An 11,620-nucleotide genomic window follows, 5' to 3' on the forward strand; every position below is an offset into this window, starting at 1 on the left:
TTACTATAAACCTGTATGAGTTCCTTTATTCTGTTGAACAAAAAAGAAGATATTTGAATATTTGACTTCCACAGTATTTGTTTTTCATACAATGGAAGTCAATGGGTACGTGGTCACCATCATTTTTATCTTGTGTCATTTTTATTTTGTGTTCAACAGAATAAAGTCTGACTAATACAGGTTTAGAACAACCCGAGGGGAATAAATGATGACAGCATTTTCATTTTTGGGTAAACTATCACTTTACCTGCCTTTGCGTAGGATACTTTAAATATATTACATTATGGATGTTTATTAACCAAGGCACAATTATTAAACACTAAAATAAACCACAAAAAAAACCGTCTGTGTCTAACTATTGACTTTATGAGAAATGTAACCGTTGCTTTTGAACCCAGAAAACCTCTCCCCACTTTAGCTCAGTCTTGCTCTTGCCCTTCCTAACATGGCGGCGCCGTTAACCCATCGCAGTCAGCAACAAGCCGAAGTAGTGATGGTCGTTTTCGAAGCGCTGCTTCATGGGGCCATGAGGCTTCGAAACATTTACGAATCTTTTGTTTCGAATCAGTGGTTCGGAGCTTGTTTCAAACTGGCCCAAGTCACGTGATTTAGCAAACGAGGCTTCATTACGTCATAACTGCTTCGAAACGTTTCGAAAATCCGATGGTTCACCACTAGGGGGAGTTCATCACATGACCAGTGTCTAATATGTTTAGGTGAACTCGGGTCAGTTTTATTATGAAAGTTCATAAAACATTTATCCTTCTGACTAATAACACTGCCATTTTGTCTACTTTTTGTTTATAGACAGATTTAATGACAAATTTGCATAATTAAAAGGGTAGTTAGTTTTAATGATTTGTTTGCCCTAAATAAAACTAAAAACACATAATAGACTTTTAACGATGTCTTAATTAAGTTAAATCATTTTTTAACATATTTTAATACAAATCTTGCTATTATTTTGTTTTAAAAAAAAGTGTAAAATGTTCGGACATATCTGCTTTTACACTATTTTAACCAGCAGGGGTCGCCAGCGTGTGTGGTGTTTCGAACTGCTTCGAAAAACTGAATCAATTTTCGAAGCAATTGGTTCAATTGATTCGAAGCTTTGAAAAGCGTAATTTCTCCCATCACTAAGCCGAAGCAATCAATGCGGCCTCTATCGGTGTTTATGGTGCGATTGATCGAGCCTGAACCCGTCCGCACAGCGCATGCGCACATCTCACGCGTCCTCGCCGCGCATGCGCATATCTCACATGTTCGAGTATTTATTTGAACCAAAATGCTGTATGAAAACATGCTGCTCAGGAGTAACACAGTTTAAATTATCGAAACGCAACTGTCGGCAGTTTATTTTAGTTCATTTATAGTACGAAGTTTACTTTATCAGCAGTCAGAAATGGCAAACGACAATTCAACAAAACTATCGAAAAATCTCCTGCGAATGAAGGTATGTTTGAACTTCCTATGAGAACAAGTCGGATTGTTACCCTGCTGATATATGAGCTACATGCTGTGCATTGTGTTAAATGTCAGTCAGTGTGATGAAGTGAATTAAAGGTGATTTATTTATTGTGTTTCTGTAGTTCATGCAGAGAGGTCTGGACGCGGATGCGAGGAAACAGTTGGATGAAGAGGAGAAGAGGATCATTAGTGATGAACATTGGTTCCTTGATCTGCCCGAGCTTAAAGCCAAAGAGTGAGACCTGACTGATAATATTATGATCCTAATATGTGACCCAAACATTGAAAAAACATTTAAAAATGCATTCCACTAGACATATTGGTTTTGAATGTGGTGAGAGTTAATATAATAAAACAATTGTATGTATATTGTGCATTAACCTTTTTGTGGATTTTAGTGTATGTATAAAAATCAGTTTCTCTCAAGTTAACACAGTTTGTTTTGTGTTTTTCTAGAAACTACATCATCGAGGAGAGAAGTTATGTTCCCTGTGAGGATTTAGTTTATGGCAGAATGTCATTCAAAGGCTTTAATCCTGAAGTTGAGGTATAAAGTTGCCTTAATACGTAAAATTGGGTTACATCGCTTTCCATGTCCTCGTCTATTTGAAGTTATTACTGATCATTAATATTGACCTTTTAATGCTTGTTAGCGATTGATGGTTCTGATGAACACACCCAGAGATGAAGATGTGGACAATGTTGAGGATGGAGGTATAAACAAAATGGCCACAGATATAACAGATGAAGAGATGGCTAGAAGGTAAGAAAGAAAGTGTTGTTAACATTGAGTAGATTTAATTATAGAATGAAACTGACTTTATTTTCTTCAGATATGAAAGTCTGGTTGGGAGCATGAGGAACAAGTTCACCAAGAAACGAGATCGCTCGGCAATAATGGAGAAAGAAGAGGACGTCAACTGTAATGTTGTTGCTTGTAAACCAAAAAAAGCATTCCTAAAGCCCCAGGACTGAAATATTTTACACACACAGTGGAGTCAGGTTTACTTTAAATAATTTATTTTAACTTTTTTAGATGTTTTCTTTAAATATGTTTAGTGTGAAATACAGCGGCGATGTTAAAAGACAGGGTTTTTAAATGAAAGCTACATAGTACATGCCAAAATAGTACGTCCTTAAAAATGTTGATAGCACATGTATTAAATATACCATCTGAAGAAAAAAAAAACAAGGCCTGGGTTTGAAGATCTGTTCTTTCAAGCATATTTACACTGTTCAAATGTGCTACTGGTACTCATGTGTATTGTAACCTGTTGTGATGTGCAAGGTTAGATTTGTCTTGTACACTACCTTGTTATTTTTTTTTAGGAGGGGTTTGTCTCCTTAAAAATGAAAATTCTGTCATTTACTCACCCTCATGTTGTTTTAATGCTTGATGGGTTTCTTTATTCTTTTGAACGCAAAGGTATTTTGATAAATGGATAAGCACACCGTTGATGGTGTGACTTACATGGTAAGAAAAACTTTATGGAAGTCAAAATCCCTTTTGTTTTTGTTCAACAGAGTAAAGAAATGTGTAAATTGTGGCAATATTCATTTTGGGGTAAACTATCCCTTTAAATGCTTCCATAGCAGTTGAGTGGGGAGGTAAAATAACAAAAACCGTGACCCTGCCTGTGAAAACCCTGCTAAAGCCATTTTCTGGTCATTTTATTCTTTTTACATAAAATAATTTAATACAATGTATAGAAAAATATTACATTTATATCTTTAATATTGACTGGATAAGGCTATGTCAAAGATTTGAAAATCATGTTTTTGAGAAATTCTGAAGCTAATATTTAATGCAACATCACAATTAAACCACGACTTGCCTATCTGTGTGTCATATATCACTGAAAACACTTTTTAAGACATTTAAAAGGTTAGCCGTGCGGTTATTGAAAAATAATCAACACCCATGGAACATTTCTCAACCTATCAGAACAAAGCATTCAACAGCCCCATGGTATAAATATAAAAGAAATAATTTCAAGATTTTCATGTTATAAATAAAAACTTAAAGGTGCCAAAGAATGCATTGAGATAATCTGTTAAGTGCTTTGATATCTACATAGAAGGTTTGTGGCTTTATTAAGTGCAATTTAAATTCAGAGACGGTTTTACATTTTTTTTTATCAATTTGAAAGGGTCATGAATAATAATGTTGAGCTCTGCTCTGATTGGCTGTTTCACAGAGCAGCTCATTTATGTAGCTGTGTGTGTGTAAACAGATCTTGTTTAAGCCTTTATCAGATAGTGATGGGAGAAGCAAAGCTTTTTGAGGCTTTGAACCAATTGCTTCGTAAATTGATTCAGTTTTTTGTAGCGTTCGAAACACCATACACGCTGGCGACACCTGCTGGTCAAAATAGTGTAAAAGCAGCAAGATCTGTCCAAACAATTTACACTTTTTACAAAATAATAGCAAGATTGTTCTGAAAATATGTTTTTAAGAAAAATAAATTCTTTTATTTAATTAAGACATAATTAAAAGTGTATTCTGTGTATTTAGATTTATTTATGGCAAACAAATCATTAAAACAAACTTCCTTTTTAATTATGCACATTTTTGTCATTAAATTTGTCTATAAACAAAAAGTAGACAAAATGGTAGTGTTATTAGTCAGAAGGATGAATGTTTTATAAACTTTTACAATAAAACTTAACCGAGTTCATCTACACTGCTCATCGTGATCAACTCCCCCTAGTGGTGAATCGTCGGATTTTCGAAACAGTTGTGACGTAATGAAGCCTCGTTTGCTGAAATCACGTGACTTTGGCCAGTTTGAAACAAGCTCCGAACCAATGATTCGAAACAAAAGATTCGTAAATGTTTCTAAGCCACATGAAGCGTGCTTCGATATCGCCCATCACTATCAGACAAAGATACAGAATTTAAAGAATTAATCAATCGTTTGGAGATTGTTAATGAATGTTTCTGAATGGTACATTTTTTCCAGTCTTGACCTGCAAAACGTAACTGTAACGTCAATAGAACTTCAGCCTAAATATTAGCATATAGTATTAACCCAGCAGTCACAACATTGTCCTTAATTTAATGTGTAATTTAACGTTGGTGGAGTTCATCTCGACTGTAACGTCACAGTTGGTGTTATGTTGAGATTGGTCTGCTTTCCAGCGGTCTTTTGCATGCACAAGGTATACATAAGGAGGAGGAAACCAAGTTGGATAGGTCATTACCATGTACAGAGCACTTATTATTCATCTATGTTTAGATAAATACAGTTTTACATTCTATGGCACCTTTAAGACTTGGTCTCACAGACAAGGCTTGGCTAAAGTTAGGACTAGGCCTAAGTTCAATGAAGATGTTTAAGCATCATTTATAAACATGACTTAGAAAAAGACGTTACTGGTGTATATATCTTGAGACAGCTCAAACTTGTGTTTTAGTCTTGGACTAGCCTCAAGCCTTGTGTGTAAAACCAGGGGTAAGTATTGTATATTAGCTTAGTTATTAATCAGTCAATTACAGCATTAATCATCGCAGATTACATGTTTTTGTCATTTTTGTGGTTATGACAACTTTGATGCTCAAAATCTCATGGCAGTAAACTAGTCATGTGAGCAGGGTTTCATAGTTGGTAATCGTTCAGAGTTGTGCTGGTCTGATGTCCCGAGGCATAAAGATGCGTGAGAAAATCATGTCAGATAGGAAGGTGGGGCTGTGTCTGTAGAAAAATGGAAGTGCCCAAGCTGCAGCCCCTGGGTAATAAAAGGGTTTAGGTCTTGAGGAGAGTAACGCGTGTTTTAAAGCATCCAGAAACTGCCCTGGGTTTGAGCTCGATGATGAAGTCATCTTAACCAGCCGCTCCTGCAATGAGCTTATGTACTCTTCACCATACGCTTCCATCACGTCCGGTGACAGACCGCTGACGATCTCATTATGAACGCGAACCCAATGCTCTCTATTGCCCAAAATATCTGCAAGAAACAATTGAGAAAATCATGACAATAAAGCTTGAATCAAGAGTGCATCACCTAAGAATAAATTTTAAGCATAGAAAAAAAGTTTTGAAAAAAAGTATGAAAAGTTTACATGACGGTTATTGACCAAAATCACAGCGCTTATCAATATTATCATGGTTTTATGGACAATTTCTAGAAATGTAAAAAAGTTCCGATGTAAACCAAATTTAAAATTGATTTCACATGTAAGTTCACTTTTGTTCGAATAGACATCATATAAATAACATTAACATTAATCATTGCACATTTGGGATTGTGGGATAAATGTTCATCTAGTTCAGATAAAACATAAGTAAATCAGATTTTCAACACAGGACAAATCAGCAAGTCATCTGCAGGGCCTGACGGAATCTTCAGACTTTTTTTGGAAATTGTTTTAAAAAGATATTAAGTAAATTAAGCTGTAAATATTACAAATTACATCTAAACTAATTATTTTTAAAAGGTTTACAATGAAAATAAATACACCACCAAACCAATAATTCCTCTAATACAATATTATAGTATGACCAGTTTAATTAATAGTACTGGGAATTAAAGTTTATACATTATGGTAAATTAAAATTGGCCAGGGCCTCTTTTTACTGAGAAGCTATAAAATTGTGTCTACTTTTATGGTCAGATTAAATAACTGTCACTGAACCACAGGTGGGACACGTTTGGCATTATATATTTAAAACATACATTTCTTAGTCTTGACCGAAACTAATCTTGACAAACTATATATATCGTTGGAAAGCTCTCAATAATAAAAATATTCGAGAAATTTTCTCAAATGTCACTGGCAAATAGGTGTTTTTATATATTTATTATAAGATATCCTATAAACCTGAAATAATCTTGACAAACTATATATTGTTGGAGATAATGTTGTTTTCATGTTTTAAGGTCATTTAATGATATAATAGTGGCAGTCATTTTGTTAAATGTCACTCACCCCGTAGAAATACATATGAATTATTATATACTGTATTCAAAATTTTTATATTCTATTATAAATCTTTAAAAATCTTGACAACCTATATCAATGGAAAGCTCTAAGAATGTAGTTTTCATATTTCAAAACCTTTTATCATTATTAATGATGCAGTGACAGTCATTTATTAATTTGTGATTTGTGAGTATGCAGCAAACACCTATAGTGGCCTTTGTTGGTAAAACCACTAAAAGTGTGACAAAAACCTCATTGTTTGGGATTTTAAATTGAATTTGGATTAGAACTAATTGAGACTCATGGCCTTATTTTCATAGTATGTAAAATACTTGAGTTTTTTTTTTTATATTAACTATGTACTTTATTGCATTCTTTTTTAAAATAAATTAACTATAAATAATAAATAAACTGCTATAAAAAAAATTATATTAACAGCTCCAGATACTTCAGTAAAAAACTTTAAAGTGTCTTCTTTAAAAAGAGACCCAGATTTTGCTTCTAGACCAAAACATGGCAGAGTTAAATTCATTTGAAAATCTTAAAACTCAAAGGGGGGTTGCCAGTTAAAGGGTTAAGAAAAAGTGACCTCGATCTTTCAAGTCAAACTCCATTGCTTCTTACATAACTCTTGTCTGAGCCCCTAACACTTTAAATATGCCATTGTCGAATAAACTTTGAGATCTGCAGCGAGGCAGTGGATTATCAGTGAATTATTATAATTAATAATGCTACAAAGACAACAAACGTTTTAATATTCTTATCAAGTAAACTCTTAAAAATAAAGGTGCTTCTTAATGCTATAGAACCGTGTTTCTTAAACTTTTCGGCGTGCACCAACCCGCCTACCCCCCACCCAATGTGTAGGGCGCATTCCTGATGCCAATCCCCCCCCAAAAAAATTAGGACATAAAAACTCAAGATGTTACATCTCAAACCTTTGAATTTGAATTACACAAAACATATTAACACTTTCGCCGCCACTGAAAAACCACTTCCCTGCCAATGACTAGAATTTCCGGCTTTCCGCAATACCGCTATTATACACCAGGTTGCGCAGTTCTGCAACTTATACAACCCGGAAGTAGTGCCTCACGTGAAAGAGAAAGAACTCTGTGTATGTTTTAAAGATCACTCTTCATCTGATCTCTATCAAAAGTCCTTCACAAAAATGGAATTAACTCAGCTTTTTGCTCAAAATTGGGTGTTTTTAAAGAAACCTACACATATTTGAGAGGTGATAAAAAGAGAACTAATGAAGGTAGGATGAAACGTTTTTTTTTTTTTTTTTTTAAAGCAGAGGGTCGGTTCTTTCATTTGATATATTGTTTGTTTATATATTTAAAGAAGAACATTTTCTGGAAGGCATTAAACTTTTGTAAAAATCATGAAAAATGCTGCCGCTGGCTGGCAACTTTTTTTAAATGCCGGCGGGGAAAGAGTTAAATGATACAAAGTATTGCAGTTGGTTAGTAGCCATATTTCTAGGTTTAATTGCACAGAATTTATGATAAATGTAATTTAAAAAATGTCATAAAACTGGCACCATCTTGTCCCCCCCCCAGTTTGAGAACCACTGCCATGGTTCTGAATGGTTCCCCAAAGAATCTTTAAAATCCAAAGAACCTTTCTGTTACACAAAAATACGGCTCTCTTGATTCTTAAAATGTATAAAAGGTTGACTGAAAGGTTCTTTGTGGAACCAAAAATGGTTTCTCTGTGAAAGCACCTTAATTTTGTCTAAAAGTGTATTATATTTTTTTATGCAAATAATGTAAATTATTTAGATTTTCTTATGATACAACATGGACTTTTATTCAAGAGACTGACAGAAATAAACAATAAATAGAATTTTAGTAATTCTTACTGGTTTTGAAAGCTCCGGGTTGAATAACAATGACTTTGACTCCCCAGCGGGACAGTTCCTGTCTTATTGTTCCACTGTATGCGCTCAGAGCTGCTTTAGATGCCCCATACGCTGGAAATCCAGGAAGAGGGATTTCTCCTAAAAACAAATGATGACATACAATTCTCATTCCTACAGACCACCAGAGGCAGTGTTGAGTGTCAACACACCGGCCAGTAAGTCAAAACAATATATCAACAGTAACATGTCACCCAAGTTAATTTTTGAGGTTTATATATAAAAGCAGTAGCTCTAGGTAATGTGCACTACCCTTGTGCGGCACGCAGATAAATGTATCGCCCGATGTGACCCTGAAGCTAAATTTGCTTACTACTATGCTTCTGCATCCATGGGGTCAACCTTTCCTCAGTTTTGAAAAGTCAAAGGTGTACCAACATATAAACCTCAGATCTAAAATTGTGACGTGACAGTCTCTACACTTGACCATAATCCACTTTACTTTAGTATACAGACCTCCGATACAGACTGGGTCACATATTTGCAAAGTTTACCTGCCATACTCGATATGCTGATAATTCTTCCTTTCGATTGCCGTATGAGAGGCAGAAAGATCTGTGTTACCTCCACACTACCAATGAAATTGACTTCCAAGTATTTTCGATAAAATTGAATTGGCAAAAGTTCTGCATCGCACACATATCCCAGCACTCCAGCGTTGTTCACCAGTCCCCAGAGACCTACACACGAGCCACAGGAAATACAAATTATATATTTATGCATATTAATATATGATAATTTGATATTTCATCAGCGATGATAAAATAAAATGACGCAATGTCGCTTGTTAGAATCTGCCTTATGCCGACCTCATTTACTTGTGGCACCCGAGAAGCCCCCTGGTGAGGAGCAGAGAGTTCGGTCAGAGTCGTGCAAATCACTCCGCCCAACTAGCAGTGCTTCATCTTCTGAGAAAATAGTTCCCAGTATGTATACGGTTAAAAGATGGATCTGTCACATATGACCTTGTTATTTGTACACGGTGTGACTATACAAACCACAACACATAAATAGGAAAATGTTTGCGCTATTTTGTCACTTATTGGGAGCAGTATGCTAGCTGGAGCCATTCACTTCCAGTCTTTGTGCTAAGCTAAGCTAGCGGGGGCTGCGTTAGACAGAGTTACAGCACGCACGGAGATGAGAAAGGTATGTATGGACTTATCTAACTCTGGGGGATACAGTGAATAAGCTAAATTCCCCAAATGTGGGCGTGTTCCTTTAACCAGGTCTCACCTGTTTCACCTGTTTGACTCTGGATGTACTGATAAGCTTGCTTGATCTGGCTCATGTTTGTGATGTCTAACTGGACAACAGTGAGTTTTGAAGATGATGAGGCTTTCCTTAGCTCTACAGCTCCAGGACTCGACTCATCCAGAACCCCTGCAAACACCCTCATTCCCGCAGCGTCCAGAAACCTGGCCAGATCATGACCCAAACCGGAATCGCAACCTGGATATCAAACATAAAACGCAAAATCAACTTGCATATCAATTCTACTGCAGTGACAATCTGTTTGCATCCACATATTCACATGCAAATTCATGTTTGCATGCTTATCATCATAATCTTTACTGCGTAAAGCAACATCCCAAAAATGCATTGATGAGTTATGAAAGTCAGGGCAGTTTACCATGTACTGGTTATGGTTCAAAGTCTGAGGTTTATTAGGATGACAATGGGTGGACCATTTCTCATAAAATTTCCAGATGGTTTTATTTTGTTTGGCATTACGGTAGTACGCTAGTATTACGGTAAGTAATGTGCATAATCAAAAATGTATTATTTCATAATGAATAATAACTTCATCATGCAAAAAATACAAAAAAACAGTACATTAAATTACAAATACACTGAATATATACCGAGGATTATAACTGGATAATGTGTGTAACATACCTGTGATCAGAACGGCTCTATTCAGGACAGGCAGCATGACTTCATTTCTCCCTATGTAGTGCACCAAACCACACACTACACTGACTAATCCCACTTTAAGAACATATGAATGGACCAAACAGCTTAATATCCCCCCAGACACCATCAGGACAACCAACCAACTCACCGACCGGCCCTCCACAATCTTCACTACCAATAACCCAACACTTGCAACCGTGAGCAAGATGTAAATTAAAGCCAGACAGCATTCAACCATCTTCTCCATGTCTACACCACACACAAGAATGAAGTTCACGGTTTATGTTATCACTAAATCAACAGAGACGTCAGTGAGGTTACAACCAGTATATTGTCCTCAGCTAGTTAGATGAGTTTGTGAATCACACCCCAAATGACTGTGATATGTTGTGCATGCAAGCGTGTTTAAACATGCCAACAGGATATAAATTACCTTTAATAATCAGGTGTATTATATAAAACTGCACAAAGTGCCGTAACCCTAAACTTTTTCCATTAAAATTGCTAATGCAACCTGTATAAGATACCTGCTTTAACAACATTTAACTTAATGCAATGAACTGTTGAATTGTGCAATACTCATTCAGCTTGACAACATTGTAAATATCTTAGTGGTTCTCAAATCCAGTCCTCACCCCCCCCCCCCTCCCAGAATGTTTTAAATTTCTCCTTATAAACACCTGATTTCACTCATCAGGCTCCTTAATTAAGACACTAACAAGCTGATGAACTGAATCAGGTGTTTTTATATATGGAGACTTCGAAAATGTTCTGGGAGGGGTGGGCCGAGGACTGGAGTCATGCAGCTAATCGATAATAATCGATTCTGAAATTCATTGTCAATGTATTGTTAGTATTTGGGTTGTGAATGGTTATTGTTATGCCTTTTGTACTTATTCATCCATTGAGCTGGTTTGTTACGCAGATCTGGCAACCACGACAATGATGTATTTATTTAATTGTACAGTAATACAGGTTTGTATTACTGTAACAATGCATGCATATCACTTTTATATCATTTGGCTTATTTATTTTGTTAATTTATTTTTTATTTTGTAAGTTAATTCTCATCAAGGTCTAAAGCACATCCCTGTAGACTCAAAACATTTTGTTTATTTATATTTTGACATTTAAAGATGACAAACTTTTTTATTTAAGGCTTGAAATGTCAAAATCAAAAATATTTTAGTGCCTTACTTAGCTCCAAGAAGTGAAAAATCTAATTTGAGTAAATATTTAGACTTTTATCAGATTAATCGATAAATAATCGGCTGATTAATCGATTATGAAAATAATTGTTAGTTGCAGCCCTTAACATTTATTAATTTTTATACGAAATTTTGCCGATCCTTCACAATATGGCTGTAAAGTTTCAAGAAATCATTTTG

The 11,620-nt window shown here is 35.4% G+C and overlaps 2 protein-coding genes across 4 annotated transcripts; one reads left to right on the top strand and one right to left on the bottom strand.

The window, feature by feature from the left end:
- Nucleotides 1-1,237: 1,237 nt before the first annotated feature.
- On the top strand, nt 1,238-3,305 carry mphosph6 (M-phase phosphoprotein 6). Its single transcript, XM_065297932.2, has 5 exons — nt 1,238-1,453; nt 1,590-1,702; nt 1,924-2,014; nt 2,121-2,230; nt 2,301-3,305. The coding sequence occupies exons 1-5, from the start codon at nt 1,403-1,405 to the stop codon at nt 2,440-2,442; spliced, it is 507 nt and encodes a 168-aa protein (XP_065154004.2). The 5' UTR covers nt 1,238-1,402; the 3' UTR covers nt 2,443-3,305.
- hsd17b2 (hydroxysteroid (17-beta) dehydrogenase 2) lies at nt 2,466-10,593 on the bottom strand. Of its 3 annotated transcripts, XM_065291213.2 has the most exons (6): nt 10,381-10,593; nt 10,215-10,265; nt 9,552-9,767; nt 8,810-8,995; nt 8,259-8,396; nt 2,466-5,415 (listed from the first exon to the last, which is right to left on the bottom strand). In XM_065291213.2, the coding sequence occupies exons 1-6, from the start codon at nt 10,460-10,462 to the stop codon at nt 5,084-5,086; spliced, it is 1,005 nt and encodes a 334-aa protein (XP_065147285.1). In that variant the 5' UTR covers nt 10,463-10,593; the 3' UTR covers nt 2,466-5,083. The 3 variants fall into 3 exon arrangements, with proteins under 3 accessions (XP_065147285.1, XP_065147286.1, XP_065147284.1); XM_065291214.2 differs by lacking the exon at nt 10,215-10,265; XM_065291212.2 differs by having other exon boundaries at nt 10,215-10,592.
- Nucleotides 10,594-11,620: the final 1,027 nt, after the last annotated feature.

This window comes from Paramisgurnus dabryanus, chromosome 23 (genome assembly GCF_030506205.2).
Source record: "Paramisgurnus dabryanus chromosome 23, PD_genome_1.1, whole genome shotgun sequence".
Classification (NCBI taxonomy): Eukaryota; Metazoa; Chordata; class Actinopteri; order Cypriniformes; family Cobitidae; genus Paramisgurnus; species Paramisgurnus dabryanus.

What these genes read in the sequence shown, in the direction of transcription:
- hsd17b2 (XM_065291212.2), bottom strand. Translation starts at nt 10,479, where the DNA reads ATGGAGAAGATGGTTGAATGCTGTCTGGCTTTAATTTACATCTTGCTC. An exon ending in GAGTCAAACAGGTGAAACAG is followed by an intron (nt 8,996 to 9,551) that starts GTGAGACCTGGT and finishes GCTCGTGTGTAG; the next exon opens with GTCTCTGGGGACTGGTGAAC. An exon ending in ACCCGGAGCTTTCAAAACCA is followed by an intron (nt 5,416 to 8,258) that starts GTAAGAATTACT and finishes TGTTTCTTGCAG; the next exon opens with ATATTTTGGGCAATAGAGAG.
- mphosph6 (XM_065297932.2), top strand. Translation starts at nt 1,403, where the DNA reads ATGGCAAACGACAATTCAACAAAACTATCGAAAAATCTCCTGCGAATG. An exon ending in CCCGAGCTTAAAGCCAAAGA is followed by an intron (nt 1,703 to 1,923) that starts GTGAGACCTGAC and finishes GTGTTTTTCTAG; the next exon opens with AAACTACATCATCGAGGAGA. An exon ending in GATGAAGAGATGGCTAGAAG is followed by an intron (nt 2,231 to 2,300) that starts GTAAGAAAGAAA and finishes TATTTTCTTCAG; the next exon opens with ATATGAAAGTCTGGTTGGGA.